A 20,184-nucleotide genomic window follows, 5' to 3' on the forward strand; every position below is an offset into this window, starting at 1 on the left:
CTGGCTTTTAGTGAGTACCAGACTTTGGTTTGTTGCCACAGCAATTTTTATCCTTTCTCCTTCCATTCCCAGCCTGATCTGTCCAGACTGCATTGTCGTCATAATCCTGAGCTCGCTGCGGCACGCTGCCCCCAGCCGCTAAAATGTGATGCTGAAAATCACTGGATTAGGTCTTAATGGCAGGATCAAGCCACAAGGAGATGAGTGGGGAGAAAGCTTAAGCAAGTGGGCAGGCAGATCTTGGGAAAGTGTATAACGTCAGAAAAATGACTTCTTTCCTAGGCTGCCTTCTGCCCTCTTAATTTAGGACATGGCTTTCAGTCTCCAAGGTTCAGAAAAAAACTGGCTCAGGATTTAGGAAGTGGGTATCAAGAGGTCAGAGATGCTTAAATATTTCCTCCTCATTGCTTAAAAGTGTACTCTTAGCAGTATGGACTTTTTGGCCAAGGTGTTAATCTCAAACATGAAACTCAGCCAATGCATTAGAAATACGGCCCTTGCTATGGCATATCATGGTGTGCTGAAGGATGCTGGGGCTTTGCAGTTGGAATCCTGCTGGTGGGACTCCTGAAGCTCCACAGAGGCCGTGATATGTGTTGAATGCTTTTCAGATCAACGTTGCCTTTGAGCAACCACCGAGGTGCTCCAGAGCAGGACCTTTGGGTGGTGCCTGGGTGGGTGGCACGTGCTTCTCGTGCAGACCCCGGGCTGGTCCCAGTGCTTTGCCTGCATGGACCTGCAAGAGCTCTTCCCTTCAGGGCTCCAAGGCTTTGGAGTTGGGGTGGCAGCCTGGATTGAACAAACCTACCAAGGAGGAGTGGTTTTCTGAAGGCCGTGCAATGGGTGACGAGGCTGATGGAGACTTTCTTTGAGTTTTACTTGGCAGTGCCTGTGAACTTTCCATCCAAGCCCTTCTTGGAGGGGGAGGGCTGTGCCTCTGGGATGTTTTTGCATCAAGTTGTTTTCTCTGATTGTTTTCGGACAGCTTGAAGAAAACATTGCTGTCCCCCAAAATAAACACCTAGCCAGTGCTGTGAAACTTGATCTCTGTAACACTGAGGAGAATATTCCATGATGGAATCTGGAGAAGAAACCCCACCTTACGCATCTGACTTCTGGCAGTGCGTGGTCCCAGGGGCACCAGGGTGACTTCAGTTCAGATAACCTAAGCATATTTTCTGCCTGCTCTCTAGCTTTCTTGTCTGGCTTGGAGGGCAGGTTTGAGAATAGACTTGAAAAATGGTGTCTGCTCAAGGCAAGGATGCTCTTGCTCAACTGCAGCTTCCACAGGTGTCTGGGAAATGAGAACCAGAGTACTGCTGCAAAGAGGGAGCACAGGAAGGAAAACACCCACAAAACCCCAGACATAAGGAGAGGAGGGACTGTGTGCCATAGCGGGAGCAGGGACCCCTCAGCCTCAAAGGGTGGGATGTCAGCTCTGCAGACAGCAGTGATGCTAGATGGACCTCTCTGGTAGCAGATGCCCTGGTTCTCACTTGCAGAGGGGCTGCAGGCAGCTCTGGCTGGAGCCATGCCCAGTAAGGGCCAGCAGATGCATAGGAGAAAGAAGAGGAGGGCTAGTACAGCATGGGCAGGAGGAGAGGATGTTTCTGCTGGAAAGCAGCTGAGACAAAGAAACAAAGTGTATTGAGCAAAAATTGAGCCATTTGGAGCTTTTAATTTTATTTGATTTGATTTGATTTGATTTTGTTTTTATCTTGGTGATAGTTGGAGGTGCGTGAAATGGCATTTTGGTGAAAAGCAAAGTGCTCTGAGCCACTGCCTGGCTGTGGTGGCATTTGGGTGCCCTTCGGGAAGACATTTCCAGGGCAAACATGCCATGAGCTGGGTGACTGTGTTGGCAGGAGCCAGCCATGCTCCCCCAGGGGGACACCAGCTTGGTGGAACCATTGCTGAATGGAGGCTTGGAAACCAAGCTAGAGAATGAAGGCCAGCTCAGCGCTCAGCCTTCCTCCTCATGTTTATATTCCATCTCCTGAGAGGGGGCCAGGACATGAAAATGACAGTCTTGAATTAAAATAAACTGAATTAATTCAATACATGGTGTTCAGAATTCTCTTAATAATTAGATTTCATTCAATCTTAAGTGCTTCTCAATGTTTGCAATGTGAGTTGGCTGGCACAAAGGCGAGAGCACCAACTTAGGCAATCTGTCCAACCTCCAACAAACTGGTGTGGAAAAAAAATCTGGGGAGGGACAGGAGTCCTCCCACTGTTCTGGGCTTCCATTTTTCCTTCCTTTTCTCTACTTGGTCACTGGAGCACGAGCTGTTTTGCAGTCAGTGGGTATTTCTGATGGATTGAGAACGTTTCCTGGACTTTACTAGATTTGTTTTCAAAACCAAAGGGGAGGTGAAGAGCTGGGTTGTTCTATGTGTTGATGATGCCTTCTGCAAGCGCTTTTCCAAAAGGCAGGTGGATTTAAAAGCTCTGTTTTCTCTGCAGTCAGGTCATCCTTTAGAAAAACATTTTGGGACATATCAGCATTGGGTGCCACGTTCCCAACCCTGCAGGTTAGAGTGCTGCTCTGCTCCTTTGCATCCCAGGCATCATAGTTCTCACTTGGTTTGCAGTGTACCTTCCATTTTGGGTCCAAACTCGGCTCTTCCATCTCATGGTGCCGCATCTTTGACTTCTGCAGGGCTGCACCAGCTCTGTGCTGGCTTGGAGCTGGGCACTTTGCTTTATCCATCAGGCTGGACGTAATGGTGTCCTCGGGGCTTCTGAAGGGAAGGACAAAGGAGCAATTCTGAAGATGCTGTGAGCTAGGCAGAGCTCGCTTGCCCTGTGAGGAGATGGGTCCTAGTGCACGGGGTCTCTTTGGGCTGAGAACACTCTGAAATGCTCAAAATGGTGTTTGGAGTGAGATTTTTTCTCAACACTTTGTCTGTGAAGAATGAAGAAGGCCGGGGGGAGGTACATGGACAGAGTAAATGCCTCTGCTCTATTGTTCTCGTAGTTTCCACCGCATTTATGAACTCCCATATAAAAGACTTACCTTTCACTAGTATGATTAAGAAAAGGCCAATGTAGCTTTCCTGCTTGCTGGAGCATGAAGCGTGTTTAATTTAATAATGCTGATAGATCTTAAAGCCAGGAGCATTTGGCTAACACATGACCCACTTTTTCAATCAATTGGAAACATTTACATAACGGCCGGCTTCAGGGTCTCCCATGTGAGGGATAGGGAGCACAGGGCGGTGGTGGGTGGCTGCAATACAGGGCATTTGGTGAGAGCACAGTGGTGGATTTGATGTGTACTTGGTGGGAAAGCCATGGCTCACCTCCCTGGGGCTGCCAGCCCCTGCTTGGAGCAGCACAGCCGACGTGTCAGCTCTCCCAGAGCTGCTGGGTTTGTGACAGCCCCGTCTCCATTCAGCTGTTCTCTTGTGGGAAAGCATCATCTCCCTGCTCACCGCATGGCTTTTGTCCATTTTGAGCTTTGTGGGAGCCTACTGGAGGAGGATGCTTTCTCTCAAGCCCGTCTCGTGGCCATTTGTGCCCTGCTACACATCTATACATCCCAACTGCCTCTTTGCTTCAAATATATTATATTTGAATACTTAAGCACTGGCTTACCTCCTTTTTTTTGGTCACAGACACCACTGTATGAGCACAGAAAAGCAGCAGATGCTTGTGACAGAAAAATCTCCCATCTGATGTGTACCGAGGGATTAAATAACATGGAGGAGAATTGCTGCAGATCTCCTGGCATTGCACACAGGAGGATGCTGGCACCGTCCATGACAGAGGACTGGTCTCCCCATGCAGTAGGCTGCAGAGACATTTGGTGTGCCCACTCCCAGCACAGAGATGCTGGGAAAAAAAGAAAACAAACAGAGGATTTGTTTCCCTACCTACTGTGATTTGTCTTCCCCTGCCTCGAAAATGCCGGTAGCATTTTTACCCCTAGAGGGCAGAGGAGGAAAGAGAGAAAGAGTGGAAGGGAATGTATCAGCGCCTGGAAAATGGGCCGAGGTTTCATGAGATATGTGCAGCTGGAAATGGCGTGCGTTCATCAGGCACAGCACCTGGCTTACAGATCTGGGTTAAAATCCAGTAGGGCAGTGATCAGCACGCCAGCTCAGCCCTTCCTGCTAATCATGCTTGGAGTCTGATGGGCATTTCCACTTACAGAAGAGCTGGCTGTTCCAAAACCCACAGCTCCAGATTTGCTGAGTGTTCATTCATGCTCAGAGTGGTGAATTTTGGTTTGCCAGATGCGTGCCCTGGGCCTTTTGAAGTCCAAGCTCTGCAGTCAGTCTTTGGCCAGGGGGCTCTACCAGCTCCCTGCTCCCTTGTCACAGAATCATAGCATCATAGCATCACTTGAATTGGAAGGGACCTTTGAAGGTCATCTAGTCCAGCTCTCCGCAATTAACAGGAGCAGATAGACGTGCTGATGGTGGGGTGGCAGAGGTAGGGGTGGTGAATCCGTGAGGAGGGGTCAGGAAGGCAAACTCACCCCAGGGATGCCCATCCTTGCCCCTCTGTCCCCAGGTGATACAGCTGTGCCACTGCCTCCTCTCGTGCTGGGGATCCTCCCACTGGTCTCCCATCCCTGGTAGGAAATGGAGTCAAAGGTCTCCGAAGGCGGCCTGAACGTCACCCTCACCATCCGGCTGCTGATGCATGGCAAGGTAAAGGCTCCTGGCAGGGCTACACCCCTCTCCCTTTCCTGCTTGGTTATATTCATTTCTTGCAACATCATTTATTCTGTGGTGTTTTCTTTTTTTTTTTTTTTTTGGTAGGAAGTCGGAAGCATCATTGGGAAGGTAAGCACATATTTTAGACTCATTAAATAAGGTTAAGGAATGTGATGCAAACCAGCTTAAATTCTTGCCTTGTTGGCCACAGGGCACCATTTAGCTCATGCAGAAAGCTTCACGAGGTGCATCTGCTCCACGATTAAGTCCTGGCTATTTGTGGTGGTGCAGATTTGCAACATTAACACCTTATTCTTTGTTATTCTTTATTCTTTATGCTCGCACCTTAGTTTATCCATCAACTTTTCAGGCCTGGAAGGAGTCACAGTTGCAGCCATTTTGTATCTCATGACATTAGAGTTCTCCGTAGATACTAGAGCATAAACTATCCTTCGCAACCACTCTAAAGGGCCGTCTTTTTGATCGTCTAGACTGTCGATGAGCTTTTCCCTGAGGTTTTCCTCCCAACAGGAAATCTAGAAAGGGAGGAGTAAGGTACAGTTATGCTATTTTGTCTGTGTCAGTCCTTACAGATGTGGGAGCAGGGGTGAGTTTGGATCATCAGCCCTTCAATTCACCCATCACGTAGGTGTCAGGGCCAGGTGTCACGGAGCTCCCCGAAGTTTTGGCCAGGTGCTGCAGTGTGTTAGAGAGATGCATGTTTGGAAAGGTTGTTTTGTCTTGAGTTTTTACAATGGCCTGCGTTTCTGCTTCTTATTTCAGAAAGGAGAGACTGTGAAGAAGATGCGTGAAGAGGTGAGCAACTCTGATCAATGAAGTGATTTGGAACAGAGGGATGAGGAGTGGGAAGGGCTGGCACCTCTCCTCCCAGCAGCACACGCAGCATGACCAGAGCTGTCCCAATGGCTCACTGCCCTGTGAGATATTGTGTTTACTGGGAATTTTCCAGAGACAAGAGCTTTCTACTTCTGAAACAATGAAATAAGATTGCTCTTGAGATGAGCATGGTCTTTGTATGTTTAGCTGCCAAAGAGCTACTAGATCACTAAGCAGAGCTCTTCACACACAGTGATGCCACAGGCCGCTCTTGCCTTGAAAGCACAGGTTCACATTGCAGAAAACTATCCAAGTCAGGCCTTGGAAATCCTTTCTGGGGGCTCAAGGCTGGAAGTACCGTGGAGCAAGGGTGGGAGTTTTTAAGATTAGATGAGATGTCTTCATGTGGTGACCAGGGAACAATTTGCAATGTGCTCCCAGGGCACTCTGAGTTTCTGCTCTTGGGTGCTGAGGATCCAGCTCAGGAAAAGGATTGTGCTGGAGGCTGCATCCGGTCGCTTGCCTGGCTGTGGCTGCTCCAGGAATGCCCTTCTCTTTGCAGAGTGGGGCGAGAATCAACATCTCAGAGGGAAACTGCCCTGAGCGGATTGTGACCATCACTGGCCCCACCGATGCCATCTTCAAGGCTTTTGCCATGATTGCCTACAAATTTGAGGAGGTGAGAAATGCGAACCCTTTCCCTCGAGAGGGTGGAGTGTGAGGGTTTGCATGCAGCCCTCGTAGCTCACTGTTGGGTCCAGCAATATATCTGGATGCCTTCAACCCATGTTTGCATGGTTGGGCTCGCTCACCCTGTACACAGCCTCGGCACAAAGCCTTCCCAGTTGCTCCAGACATCTCTCTGTGGGCAAGAACTGAGCCCAGCCTAGGTCTGGAAGATGCAACCCCTCCTTGCTGGCTCTGGGCATTTGGGTTGGGGTTGCGTGGCTGACATCTGGGTTGAGGAACAAGGGCTCATGTGTTGTCCTCTTTCTTCCCCAGGACATAACCAACTCAATGAGCAACAGCACTGCCACCAGTAAACCTCCAGTGACGCTGCGACTGGTTGTACCAGCTAGCCAGTGTGGCTCTCTGATTGGCAAGGGAGGCTCCAAGATCAAGGAAATCAGGGAGGTAAATCACACTTAGTTACTGCAGGCAACTCCAGCTCCTCAGAGCTGATCTGCGTCCTTGGAATGGGGGATGCTCATGAGCTGGCATTGTGAGTCAAGGCAATTCCCAGGACGGTCTCTGCTGATGCAGGAGCGGTGTCACGTGTTTTGTCCCATGGGACTTGCCATGTCTTCACTAGGATGGGGCTGCAGCTCTCTGGGGGCACGTGGCGCTGGAGCTGAAGCTGCGTGAAGGGATGAGGGCTTCTGCACTGAGATTCCTCCTCCTCTCTCTTTCTGTCTCCAGTCCACAGGTGCTCAGGTTCAAGTGGCAGGGGACATGCTGCCCAACTCCACGGAGCGGGCGGTGACAATCTCGGGGACACCCGACGCAATTATCCAGTGTGTCAAACAGATCTGTGTGGTGATGCTGGAGGTACAGTCTGTAACAAAGGGGGTAAAGTATATAGGACAAAACCTGCCCGGCATCACAACAGCACTGAGAGCTGTGGATCATGTCCTTGTCACTGTTCACCACGCGTTAGTGGACCACTCTCATTTCCTGGTACCTTCGTGTGAAACCCACCCAAGTGTGTTTTCCCCTCACTGTGTTTGTGTTATTTTTAGTTTGCCAAACTGGAAACCGGTTGGGTGCCTGAAAGGAGAAGGTTTGTGTCACAACACCAGGAGGTTTCAGGACAGGAGTGCTGGGAGGAGGCAGCCAGTGCATCTGCTGTGCTGGGACAGCTGAGAGGGTGCCAAGGGAAGGGAGTGGTGGGCATGAATCCAAGCCCAAGCTCCAGTGAGGTGGAGGAGGAGAGGTGGTGAGGAAGGTGGGTGCAGGGCAGGAGCCATGGCATGCATGAACGTGTGGCAAGGGTACAGTTTTATAGGATAAATTATTCACAAAGTCCTCTGCTTTGGAGCAATGCTGCCATGCCAACAGCTCATTGCTGGAGCTGTCTGCAACCACGTGCCTCACCTCCATGCTTACTACCTTGGAGAAGCTCAAGAAGGAACCCATTGCTGTCACGACACAGTGACATCCCCGATCCTGGTGCCTCCCAGAGCCAAAGGCACAGACACACTGCTCTGCTGGGTGGCCTTAATGCCACTGTTTCTTTACGGCAGGGAGAAACGTTTCAGAATTGCATAACAGTTGAGGTTGGCAGGATCTTTGGGTGCATCTGGCCCACCCACTGCTCCAGCAGGGACACCCAGAGCAGGGTGTCCAGCACCTTGTCCAGGAGGCTTCTAGTGGTCACCAAGGAAGAGACCCCACAGCCTCGAAGTACTTGTGCCAGGGCTCAGTGTCACCTGCACAGCACAGAAGTGATGCCTGATAGTCAGAAGGAGCTTCCTGTGCTCCAGTTTGTGTCCAGTGCCTCTTGTTTTGGCACTGGGATGTTTGCTGCTGCAAGAGCTCCAGAAGAGGATGCCAAGATGTGGTTGAGATGAAGCAACATCAGCCATAAGCAACTTCAGTTTGCCAGCTGAATGGCTAGAGAGGAAAGGCCATGAACCTTGATGCCAACCACTGCTGGTGCTCACATGGACACGCTGTGCTGTTAGAGGAGCATGTATTTAGCCATGCAGTGGCTCCAGGTCATGCTCTGTGCTGTGGCAGAGGTGGGATTGTGGTGATGTTCACTGTGTGTTATAAATCTTGGGTGATTGCTGTTCTCACTGACCAAAACACAGGGTTGATATTCCTCTTTATTGCTTAGCAGTGGGAAAGAGGAAAAAAAAAACAACAAACACATTAATTTTCTTGCAGTCATAGATCTGGAAAGTCCCCTAGCTTTAACAGTTTACAGAGCTGCTCCTTGTAGCTTTTATGTCTTCGGTTATCTTGCCACAGAAATTCTCTCTCATCCCCTCCAAGATCTGTAATGTGATGAAAGAAAAAGCAGGTTTGTGGTTATACATGCAGTGCTTTGATCACACGGCTTTCCTAGAGACTTGTGCTAAGCAAGGAGATTTGAATATGCCACGTGGCTACAGACAGACATGTAGAAGAATGTAGAGGAAAATGGTGGAATTTCCTACAAGATAATGTAATTTATGTTGGCTATCCTTACATATTAGCAGCAACTGAACCATTTCACCTCTGGCAGACTCAGAAGGCTTTCATCTGAAATCTCTCACGATCCAAAGGAATCTCCCAAATCTCAGCTGCTCTGCTGCTGGCACCTGCCTGGCTGCTCCAACAGACAGCTTCCACTGTGCAGCTTGGGGGTGAGATCTGCAGAAATGCTCACCTTACTGTCTGAGAGGGCTTGCCAAGCCTTGTGCAAATGGAGCTGCCTCTAACTCCCAGCACCGTGGCCAAAGCAGTGGATGAAGCATGGGAGGCCTCAGTGACAGCGGCAGCACTTTGCCTGGGTGCTGAGAAACCAAGCCAAGCCTCAGAGGTGCCACTGTGCCCATGGTGAAGATATGATGCAAGGAGAGCTGCTGTGTGAGGATGCTCACATGGGCTTGGCAACACAGACGCATCACGTTCCTCCCCAGCTCCTTGTGCCTTGAAGGCCTCTACGGAGCGTCCTGAGAAGGATCTTGCAGCCCAACATCAGCCTTGTCTAGGGGACAGAACGTGTGTAGAGCAGAGCCAAGGTGGGGAAGCTTGACAGGTGTTCCAAGGTGCTGTGCATTTGCAGGGGAACTCCTGAGGGTGTCCTCCTTGTCCACTAAATGCCCATTTCCCCCATGTCTTCCTGTCCAGAGACGCTGTCTGCCCGGTGCGGGTGCTGCTGGCCGTGGCCCCGGAGGCTGTGCTCACCCTGCAGCACAGCACGGGTTGGAAGCCCGTGCTCCGTCGGGTGCTTTCTAATGCTCTTTTTGCTGCTGTTTCAGGAAAGCTGTTCTAATGTTCTCTCTCCCTTTCCTTGTCCCTTTTCCTAGTCCCCACCAAAAGGTGCCACCATTCCCTACCGCCCAAAGCCCGCCTCCACCCCTGTCATTTTTGCAGGTGGTCAGGTAAGAGCCGACCCGCTTGCAGCCTCCACTGCCAACCTCAGCCTTTTACTGCAGCACCAGCCGCTGCCCGTTAGTGCACTCAGGTTTCTTGCCTTCTGACTTGCATGGTGTCATCACATCCGTGTCGCGCCGCAGCAGCCAGACCAAAAGCTCCTTGCAGAACTGCTGGGGACAGGGGCAGGGATGGGGCAGCAGAGAGCATGGTGCCTACAGTGCCCTTAGGATGGAGCTGGGGACAGCACAGAGGCTGTTCTGTATTGGATGAGTCTATCTGTTTACTTAAAATGCTGATTTTGCTCATAGTCGCACCTCTAGGAGCCCTGGCTCAGAAATCAGCTTGATTTTTTATCAGTGTTTGCTGATAGCTGGGGCCATGCACGTGTGAATATTTCCTATGTTCTGGTATTACCAATCTAATTATAAGGAACTTTGCATGTTGCAAATTGGTATCAGGTGGGCCAGGCTCCTTTTAGCCTGATCAGGACTGGGCTGTTCCTCTGCTCCGTGGGGGGGTCAATCCCTGCCACCAGGAGGGAACTCCTGCTGCCGGAATAAGCCTCACCTGTATCCATGAGACAGCCTATGTCATGTCATGCCGTGGTAAATCAGGCTAAATAAAGGCTTGCAGCAACTTCTGGCAGCTCTTAGAGGCGACAGCAGACTTCTGTGTGCAGAATAGCCATGTATGCAACGCGTGCCTTAAGTCTACGTTGAAGCATGTGTTCCCAGTTGTGCCTCTCAGTTAAACTAATGAGCAGTTGATTTCTGTAAAGCATGGCAGGAATGAGCATAAAGCCTGGAGAGCACCATCAGGTTGGCCCACAACCTGACGTGAATTACCTGGTGCCACTTCCTACACCTAGCTGTCTCTTGCTCTCCCACTCCATAACAAAATAGCAGAACAGCAAGCCCAAAGCACAGGCTCTCAAGCAGTGTGCTGAGTTAGCATCTCGTGGTCATTGCCAGCATCAGGGCAAAGGTTTTGTGCAGCCTGAGCAACCATCCTGGAAAGGAGCTTTGGGTCCAGCTGCCTGGCAAGCAGTACTTCTCAAAAGGGAGAGTAAGGGGCAGCACGCTCCTGCTGCAGGGATGCTGTGGGATGCAGTGGGCACCGTGGGCAGCAGAGCTCATCCCCACCTGCTGCAGTGAGCCTCTCAGCCCTGGCAGCTCCTCGTGGGCCAGGCTGGAGTGAGAGGCTCAGTCTGCATCCCTCCAGTTCACCTCCCTGCCTTTCGTTTTGCTGCTTCCAATTAGCGTCTCAAATCAAAAGCCAAAGGCCGAATCAAGCTGCCGGGAAATGCAAGGCTCTCCCTGGCATTAAAGGCCTCATTATTTGTGAAGGATGCAGCACGTGTTCAGGAGGTGTTCCATTTTTTTCTTTTTTTCCTGGCCATCTTTACTCTCCCTTTATCAAGTGCTATCCATCTCTGAGAGCGTTTCTTTCAGAATCATCTGAATAATGTGGAGAGATGCATCTTGCTAGCTGGTTGAATCCAAAACGTTGGGCACTCTGGTGGCTCTCAGCCCACAGCGGTGCTTATCTTCAGGTTATTTGCAAAAGAGGAGGGATTACTACAGGTGATGGTAATAACAGCAAACTGTCTAGCCAACATCTGCATGGGTTTGCCTGTTGTAAGCCCCGGGACGTGTGGCAGCAGCCTCGCTGCATGGCTGCAGCAGAGTGCTGAAATGGATGGGAGGTTTGGAGCGGGCTGGGAGCTGTGCACCCTAAAGGACGGCACGGCCTTGCCTGCATTAGGATGCACGTTTAGGCACAGAGGGTGGTGGTGATGCCATCGTGCACCCCTTGCACAGAGCTCTGGCTGCTGAGCACCTTTGCACAGTGAAGCCCATTGCAGCCTTGCCTTCCTCTTCATACAGCCCTGGGGCGTTTGAAGAGCTGTGTTCTTCTTTGGGAAGAACCAAAGGATCTCTCTAGGCTGGGAGGGGCTCCCTGCAGCCCCAAACCCAGCAAAGCCCAGGGCTGGCAGGGCTTCACCACCTTCTGCCTCCTCTAACAGCCTCTGTTTTTCCTTTGCAGGCCTACACAATTCAGGGACAATACGCCATTCCACACCCGGATGTGAGTTTTACTCTTGTTTTTCTTATACCCTGTTATGTCACCTGCATGCTACTGTTAGATGACGGAATATTAATATTAGACAATAATATTAATAGCATATTCTCAAAGTAACTGGCCACGTGTAGTCTCTGTAATACCTCAGTAGCCTTTTAACCTGTGAACACACACTTTATTAATTCTGAGGACTTGGCCTGATGCTAAATTGTGCTATCCCTTCATGATGAGACCAACCAGATCACACATTTTGTGCCTCAAAATGATCAAAATGAGCAAAGGAAGGGGAAAAAAAGGAACTTATCTTCTATTTCCCCCTTATCCCAGAGCATCGGTCATCTGATGGCTTGCAGAGATGTCTGGGTGGGATGGGAGCAGCAAGAGCTTTGTCAGAGCCTGGTTTCCTATTTGAAGCAGGGCCATGTCTCTTCCGTGGGATCCTCATCCAGGTGATGAGGGATGGGAATGTGTTTTGCTCGTGCTGAAATCCCCCCTGCTCATGGCTTATTCTGATACACAACCAAGGGCGGGCGTGGGACCTGCACTGCGTATGCTGGGGGACGCATAGGGAAGGGATGCTTTTATAAGACGCTGCTCTTGTGGCGCAGCTCTGTTGGTTTGATGTGGCTCAGGGCTTCTCCTGCCCATTGGGCGAGTTGGATGTTGAGTCATTGCTATACTTCTTCTCCAGGCCAGCAGGCACTGTGAGTGCACGCTGCCCACGGCCCCACCGGGGACAACCTGGTCGTGTGCTTGTTCTGCAGGCTGGGCTGTGTCTGTAGGAGCAGTGACTTCCCCTGCTCGCAGCAGAGGAGCACGGATATCACTCAGTTTTCATGGTTTGGCTGTCTACGTGGTGCCAGGATGTGCGTACTTTGAAGAGCTCGCTGTAATGCTGATCAGAAATGTTCTGAATCGTGTGCCTTTCACTTCAGCTCCCCAGAGCAGAAGAGAAACACGGCTGCGTGTTGCAATGGGTAGATCGCCATGTTCTTGTCCCAGTTTTCCTTTGCAAACCGTGGAAGCAAGTCGTGTTTTCCTTCTTACTATTCCCCTCTGTTTGACAGGAATAAAATGCAGCATAGCAAACACAGTGCTTTGGAAGTACTTAAGCTTTCATCAGCACTGGCAAAGCAGTGTCTGATCCTTGCTGCTGCGCTCTGCCCAGCTCCATGCAGATTTGCTGAGACCTGGAAAAAAAGCCATGCGTGCGAGAGCTGTGCTTGCCAACTCCCCTCCTGCAGCCCTCTTGTGAGGATCTGTCATTTTAAATACTGCTCCATAAAGAAACTCATGCTGAAGATAGTTTGGGGGCATTGCCCTCATTCTTGCAACACAGGTCGCTGTGTTTAGCAGACCCTTCCTGCAGACCCGTGACAGCGTTTCAAACACCAAAGCTGAATTGCAAGCTCCTGCCCTGGTTTTTCTCCCTCTGGCAAAACCTACACAGACCCATGGGAGCTTCATCTCCTGGAGGGCTTCAGCATTGCCTGGGGTTGCTAAGAACCATCATCAGGACTATTTCTGATTGTTTGGAGAGCACCATCGTTCCTCAGTTAAGCAGCAATGAGCGTGGTGGAGTGTGGGTGGTGATGGAGATCCCCTCCTGCTCCCCACTGAAGCCGACCCGTCCACCTCCATCCCCCTTCATTTTGTTTGGTTTTAATTTGGAACAGTGACACAGAGCACAAAATGTATTCCCAACAAAATTCTCGCTTCCTGTCGGGGCTCCAAAAGGTCCCCATCACAGCAAGGGGTGCGAGGCTCTGAGCTACTGCTGGCCACGGCTGAAGCCCCTGTGCTGCCACGGGGTCATGCTCACGGTGCCCATGTTCCAGGTGGCATTAGGAGCCACACGGGCTGACCATCTCATGGAGACATTTCCTCCCCGGTGCTGGGGAGGTGGTCACAACCAGAGGGGCCACGCATCAGCAGGTGCCCTTCTGCTGGCAGCCAGCAGTGAGCAGCATGCTGCAGACTTGGCAGGGGCTGGAGGTGCTTTGCACAAGGCCATGCTGTTGCCTTAGCAGCTCATCACACACACAGGGGCTGTGTGCTCGTGACAAAAAGCCAGGACATCTATCTGATGGGCTGAGGATGGGCTTCTAGCTAGTATTGTACTTCAGACCCTGGCCAAGCAGTTCTGCAAAAGATTTGGGCTTTATTGCATCTTACCCAGGCCAAGTCCTTCTGTTAATGCTGGTTTCGCCATGTCTCAACATGGCTTCCAATTTTTTGTTAGTTTTTTTTTTGTTAGTTTTTTTTTGTTTTGGTTTAGGTTTCTTTTGGTTTGTTTTCTTTCTCCGTTATAATTTCGTTCTTGCTTTCTGGTGTGACTTATTGTACTCTATGACAATAACCTTCTTAGCTCTAATGTCCCTCCTACCCCTCAGCAGTTGACCAAGCTCCACCAGTTGGCTATGCAGCAAACCCCCTTTACTCCCCTTGGACAGACCACCCCCGCTTTCCCTGGTACGTACCCACACACCCTTTCTAGATATCCTTCTCTTCTTACCTGTAGAGTTTCTCTCTCTTTCAAAAAAAAGAGTCTGTATCTAACAGAAACAAATAGGAGAAGTGAAGCTGAGGTTGCAGCACCCATGGGGAGAGGCTAGCAGAGAGGTCAGGTAGAAATCTGGGGGATGTGGCAGCGGATAACCATGCATGCCCGCTCTGCTCCCAGCCTTGCTGGCTCTCTGAGCAGAAGGATGAGCTCCAGCACCACCCTTCCCAGCCAGCATCCCCTGCCATGCACCCATTGCAGCGGGCAGGATGTCCCTGCATCCTGCAGCACCAGTGAGAGATGCTGCCCTGCGGGATGCGGCTGGGGCAGCAGTGGGGAGAGCAATGGGAAGGTGCTGTGGTGCCGGGTGCCGGTGTGGCTCACCAGCCTGGGCTGCAAAAATGCTGCTAAAGGCTTCACAGAGAGCTAGGAAGCAGATATAGAGATAGAGCACAGGGGATGGCAATGCTGAAAGCTCAGTGGTCGAGATGCTGGATGGAAATGCCTTTTCTGTCCGTATGTTCATCATATTTTGAGCTTCCTAGATGAAGTGACATTGCTTATCTCCTCGAAGGCAAAAGCATTAAATCTGTTTCTTCTTTGCTCTTCAGGAGAAAAGCTGCCCTTACATTCCTCCGAAGAAGCTCAAAATCTGATGGGCCAATCATCAGGTAAAACACAAAGCTACAGGGAAATCAGTAGGCGGCTGCTGAAATATATTTCTGAAGTAGGACTGTGCCACTGTTGTGCTCCTGGATAAATTGTCTTGTTTGTGGAGAAGAGAGCATGTTTCCTGGTGGGCAGTATTGTGCCCTCCATCCCCTCTGTGCAGCATGTCCTAAGAGAAGTACCTGCAGTTTGTTACCTGTTTTTGATGTTTGTGTGTAACGGCCATCTATCTAATGGAAAGACACCAGTGTCACCACCGTGATTCTTCTGTTTAATTTTGCACAAGCTTCATCTAGAAAGCATAGAAAAATACTTGTGGGATTAGCAATAACATGAAATTTTAGCTGTCTCTCGAGTCACTCAGGGATAGCTGCGTTTTTAACGGACCCTGAAGAGCCAAATCACAGCCATCTTGGAGAAATTTCCATTTCAGATGTCCCTGGCGGTTGCAAGGCCATGCGCTGAATGTGCTTTCATACCCCGCTGTTGTTCAGGGAAATCACCCCAAGACCTCCCGGACTTGGGGCACGCTTCCTGCCTGCCTTGAAAGCATCTGGGAACATCACCCAAACACAGACCATGGAAAGAGACCCAACCAGGTGGTAGCAAAAATAAATGTCGTAATATTGCTCCACGAATCCTTGTCCTCCACACACCCTTCTTTGCCCTTTGCCGTTGCCTGTGGCGCTGATCCTGCCCTAGCCAAGCCTTAGGGGCGGCCCATTCCTGGAGATGTTCAAGACCAGGCTGGATGGGCCTTTTGGCAGCCTGCTCTATGGGAGGATGTTGGACTCCTCAACCAGGAGACAGGAGTTGGGCTCAGTTATCCTTGTGGGTCCCTTCTGACTCGTGATATCCTGTGGTTTTGTGATTCTATGAAACAAGATGTCCCTGACCATGGCAAGGGTTTGGAGCTGGGTGGGCTTTAAGGTCCCTTCCAACCCAGCCTACAATTCTCTGATTCTGTGTCTCCTTGTGTTGCATCCATGGTGACTGCATGTGTGTATCAGAGGGGAAGGAGCCTGTGTGCCAAAATAAGTAATCTCCAGGCTGTAACAACAGCTGTCATGACGCAGAGGGTGATGCAATGCCCCAAAACCCATCTGGGAGAGAATGTGGAAGGCTGGGATGGCATGTGGGAAGAGAAGCACATGCATGAAGGGCATTTAGCATCCGTGGACCCGTCCGCCCTGCTCCTGCTCTCAGTGGTCCAAGGGACGTGGCCGTGGCTCTTCATGGACACCTTGCTGTGACGGTGCCATGCCCAGACAGGTGTGGGTTCAACACTGAGGCTACTGCTGCCAGGCAGACAGATGGGAGCCCTTCTTCTGTGGCACAGAGGGAAGTGCAGACCAGGAAAACGCAGTCATGGCTCGCAGTAGGTGCTCAATGCTCTCAAGGCAGTGACGCATTGCCATGCAGATGCCCCTCTGGTTTTCGTGACCAGGGCTTCAGTGCTGCTGCTGCGTTGTGTCACAGCAGTGTGGCAGTGCCAGTCTTCTGCTGCTCTTTTTCTCCAACCCCCTTAATCCTGCTCTTTGCTGTGATGCAGGCCTTGCAGCCTTTTGGACTCTTGTGCACTGTGTTAAAAGCCTTCCCTGGTTGTTTATATGTTGCATAAATGACTGCAACTCCCTACTAGCTACCAGCCAGCTTCTGTCCCATGGATTAGTATGTCCCTACACCAGCAATGAGGTGATTGACCTGTGAGAAATGCAGGCTCCCACCTGGCTGCAAGACCCATGCAGCTGCACACACAGGTTGCTCTCCTGGCTCCCTTTGCTACTGCAAAGGTGAGCATCTGTCCTGTCTCAAGAGAAGCTGGGAGGGAGCACTGTGCTGTGCTCACTCCTTGCTGCAGGCAGCACGTTTCCATGTAGTTTTGCAGGGAAGCAGGCTCTCCATCTATGTGCTGTTTGCCTTTCCCTGGTAGGGTCCATCAACCTTGACTCCAGGCAGCGTTTACATCTGCAATTCAGCACTTTGTCTGCTGAGCTGCTTTCCTAAGTGAGCTGAGCTCAGGGAGGGCTGGAGGGCACATGGACAGCCCTCCTTCAGGGCTTGGTTTTTCTGTTGCTGTGCAGAGAAGCGTTGCATGGGAAGGGGCTTATCCCACCTATGAGGGCTCCTCTGCAGTGATACTGCAGCCCTGTGCTATGCACGCCTTCTTGGAGCCAGTCCTACTGGGGGACAAAGGGTCGAGCAGCACAGGAGAAGGTGGCACCGCGCTCAGATGAGGCAGGTAGAACCGTCTTCCTCCTCCTTGTACCGGAGTGTGTGATCCCCTGCCTCTCCCAGCCCCTGAGCAGGACGCAGCCTTTGCAATGTCGACTGCTGCGGGGAAGTACTGGCGACCCGCTGCACTGCTGCTGCGAGCTGTAACCATTTTCCCTTGCATATGCCCAGGTCTGGATGCCAGTCCCCCGGCCAGTACTCATGAACTCACCATTCCCAATGATGTAAGTACCGTGGCGCTTCCTCCACCTGTGTGTGTGTGTGTATGTCCACATATATATATGTATATATATACATATATATGTAAATTGCAGATGTACAGCCTTGTTACATGCGTTTAGAGATGCCCCTTCACTGTCTTCACTCATACCTTGTGCACAGCTCCGCAGTCTGGTTGTCTGGGGTCATGGAGCACCTCCTGGGCTCTCCTCTGTTGGTAGCTTTCCTAGGGAGAATCCTCCTCCGTGCTCCATTTTTCCTTCCCAAGTGAACTTAGTGCTCACGAAAAAGGCCCAGCTGACAGCATGGGGAAGGGCAGGGAGCTCTCAAGCCCCAGTGTAATTATTAATATACCGCTGGCAGATCTGAGAAGTTTCAGACCTGTCCTTCTGAAAGACGGTGCGTTGTGTTTGGGTACTGGCAGCAGTCAGTGTTCGGGTCTTACAGGTGGAGGCACTGTGGTGAAGTGGTTATTGTGCTCAGATGTCAGTCAGAAGGAGGTTGGAGTTGCGGAGTTCCCAGAGAGATGCAAAGAGGCTGCTTGGGATGCTCAGATGGGAGGAGGTGAGATGGAGAGTCCAGGCAGGCAGCACCTGGACCCGTGGTCTCGCTTGCTTCTGGACTAGTTGCCATGGAATGAAAACCAGCTTGTGCTCAGTGGAAAGTGGAGAAATGATGTCGTGATTTGGTCCCCATCACCATCACCTACCAGTCCATCATTCTCAGAGGTTTCTGGATGGGGTCTGGAGGCTGTTTGCTTTTCTTCTTCCTGTTTAACAGGCTTTTGTCATCCTAGTGAGGAAGCCTGGGGGAGCCCAGTGCTGGCAGTATTGGTAGTATTGGGTGACCCCTGAAAAGGGGCCTTTCCTTCCTTTTAGCACATGGAGCAACCTGCCACGGGACGCAGGACCACTGGGAGCACTTGCTAAAAGCCTGGGTAGCATCAGAGCTGTGGGGTGTTGGTGTTACAGCCTGCATCTCCTTCCCATCTGCTGGAAGTGCCTCCTGTTGCTTTGATGGCTCTGAAATTCCTGCTGTTACCTTCCCTGGAAAAAGAGAACAGTCTTGTCTGTCTCAGAGCGAAGCACCCACTGGCAGGTTTGTGCAGTGCAGAGCAGACCACGGTTGCGCTGCAGAGAAAGGAGAGTTTGAGGGAATCTTGGGATGAAATCCAGCTTGTCACTCCCATGACTGTCAGAAGCTTGAACACTGTGCAAGAGAAGCTTAGATTCTGCTGGAAGTCTCTCTGAACGTCTGGCTGGAGGTCTGGCTCTGCACGGTCCTCCAGCAGGTTCACAGCTGCACGTATGTCTGTTTGCTGAAGCACCTCGAGGCTCTCTGAGCTATTTCTGAAGACCTGGATGGGTGGCTGTTGGGCTGAATATCACACAGCAGCCATGGAAACAGCAGATCTTTCCAGTTCTGTGATGGGTGTGTGTTCAGATCCCTTAGCCTTCGCTCCAGGCAGTGATGAGAAGGACATGGCTGGAGATAGCTCTTGCTTTGGGGAGCTAAGAACCCGTCACCATGGGCTGACAATGAAGCTTTCTTTAGGACTTGCAGAAGGAAATCTTTTGGAACAGCATGGTGCATGACAGCATCATCACTCAGGAAAACTGCAGGTCATTTCTGTGCTCTTCCTAACCCTCTTCTTTGCTGGAAGCTCTGAGTCCTTGGTGAGAGAGCTGCAGTGAAGTCATCCACTCAGAACATCTGACAGCAGGACCAGCAAGCCTTTGGAGCAGTGATTGTCTCCCTTTGTACAGCCAGTGACAAAAGTCCAGCAGCTGATGAGAACATCCCACAGATTTCCTGTGTATAACCGTGGAAGGGCATTCAAATGCTGATGGCCAGACGGGATGGGTTGGATATCAGGAGAAGGTTCTTCACTGGAGGGTGATAAGGCATGGAACAAGCTCCCCAGAGAAGTGATCGTGATACCGAACTTGCGGGACTTCAAGAAGCATCTGAACAACGCTCTCAGACGTATGGTCTGATTTCTGGGTGGTGCTGTGTGGAGTCAGGAGTTGGACTCAATGATCCTTGTAAGTCCCTTCTAACTCAGGAAGTTCTGTGATTCAGTGACGCTCAGCAACACCTCGTGCCTGTGTTGGAAAAGCTGCACATCTTCATGTGCCTTACCCAGCTATGGTGGTGCCTGAGGGACCCCTGGTTTGGTGCACAAATACTTGAGAGCAAGGATGAAGACACCCTCAGGGACCACTGAGAAAATTCACGCTTCTTTATGGCTCTAAGGAAAACTAATTAATTTTGAAAGAGCATGGAAGACATTTTCCAATAGAATTCTTCTGACCTGCAGCATCTTTCTAGGGCAGTGAGGGAGATGCCAAGAGTGCAGAGGTCAGGATGAGTGAGCGATGCTAGCAGCGAGTGGCTGGGGGACGCCTGGGGCCGGGCTGATCCTAAGAGCCCTGTGCCCATGTTCAGGTTGGGTCTCCTCGTTTCGTGAGCACTGAGGTCACGGTGTCTCCAGGCAGGGCAAGGAAGGTTCCGGCCGCGCGGTCGTGCTCGCGTCCTCAAGCTGCGCTTCTTCACGCCATCCCCCCGCGCTTTCTTTCTAGCTAATAGGCTGCATAATCGGACGCCAAGGGACCAAAATCAATGAAATTCGGCAGATGTCTGGAGCACAGATCAAAATCGCCAACGCTACGGAAGGGTCATCGGAGCGCCAAATCACCATCACAGGAACCCCCGCCAACATCAGCCTCGCTCAGTACCTCATCAACGCCAGGTGAGACCCGGTGGCGGGACGGCTGCCACCCTCACTCCAGGAGGGTTTTGCTCATAGCAGGGCAAAATCGCCGTCTTCCCCCGCCGAGGAGGTAGCGCTGGGGCAGGGCACGGAGACGGATCTGGTCTGGTGGC

The 20,184-nt window shown here is 51.2% G+C and overlaps 1 protein-coding gene across 12 annotated transcripts in view; it reads left to right on the plus strand.

Annotated features, from left to right (window-relative positions):
• PCBP3 (poly(rC) binding protein 3) overlaps positions 1-20,184 on the plus strand; it is a 46,486-nt gene that overhangs the window by 19,162 nt on the left and 7,140 nt on the right. For 3 of the 12 annotated variants that reach the window (XM_048953589.1, XM_048953590.1, XM_048953591.1), the window contains 12 exons: positions 4,522-4,661; positions 4,773-4,796; positions 5,451-5,483; positions 6,067-6,183; positions 6,507-6,638; positions 6,924-7,073; positions 9,521-9,595; positions 11,637-11,678; positions 14,066-14,144; positions 14,787-14,846; positions 17,251-17,303; positions 19,881-20,050. In XM_048953589.1, the coding sequence (XP_048809546.1) occupies positions 4,593-4,661; positions 4,773-4,796; positions 5,451-5,483; positions 6,067-6,183; positions 6,507-6,638; positions 6,924-7,073; positions 9,521-9,595; positions 11,637-11,678; positions 14,066-14,144; positions 14,787-14,846; positions 17,251-17,303; positions 19,881-20,050 (1,004 nt within the window). In that variant the 5' untranslated portion in view covers positions 4,522-4,592. The remainder of the gene's footprint in view (positions 1-4,521; positions 4,662-4,772; positions 4,797-5,450; positions 5,484-6,066; positions 6,184-6,506; positions 6,639-6,923; positions 7,074-9,520; positions 9,596-11,636; positions 11,679-14,065; positions 14,145-14,786; positions 14,847-17,250; positions 17,304-19,880; positions 20,051-20,184) is intronic. The other 9 variants (XM_048953593.1, XM_048953594.1, XM_048953592.1 and 6 more) reach the window with 8 other exon arrangements.

This window comes from Lagopus muta, chromosome 8 (genome assembly GCF_023343835.1).
Source record: "Lagopus muta isolate bLagMut1 chromosome 8, bLagMut1 primary, whole genome shotgun sequence".
NCBI lineage: Eukaryota > Metazoa > Chordata > Aves > Galliformes > Phasianidae > Lagopus > Lagopus muta.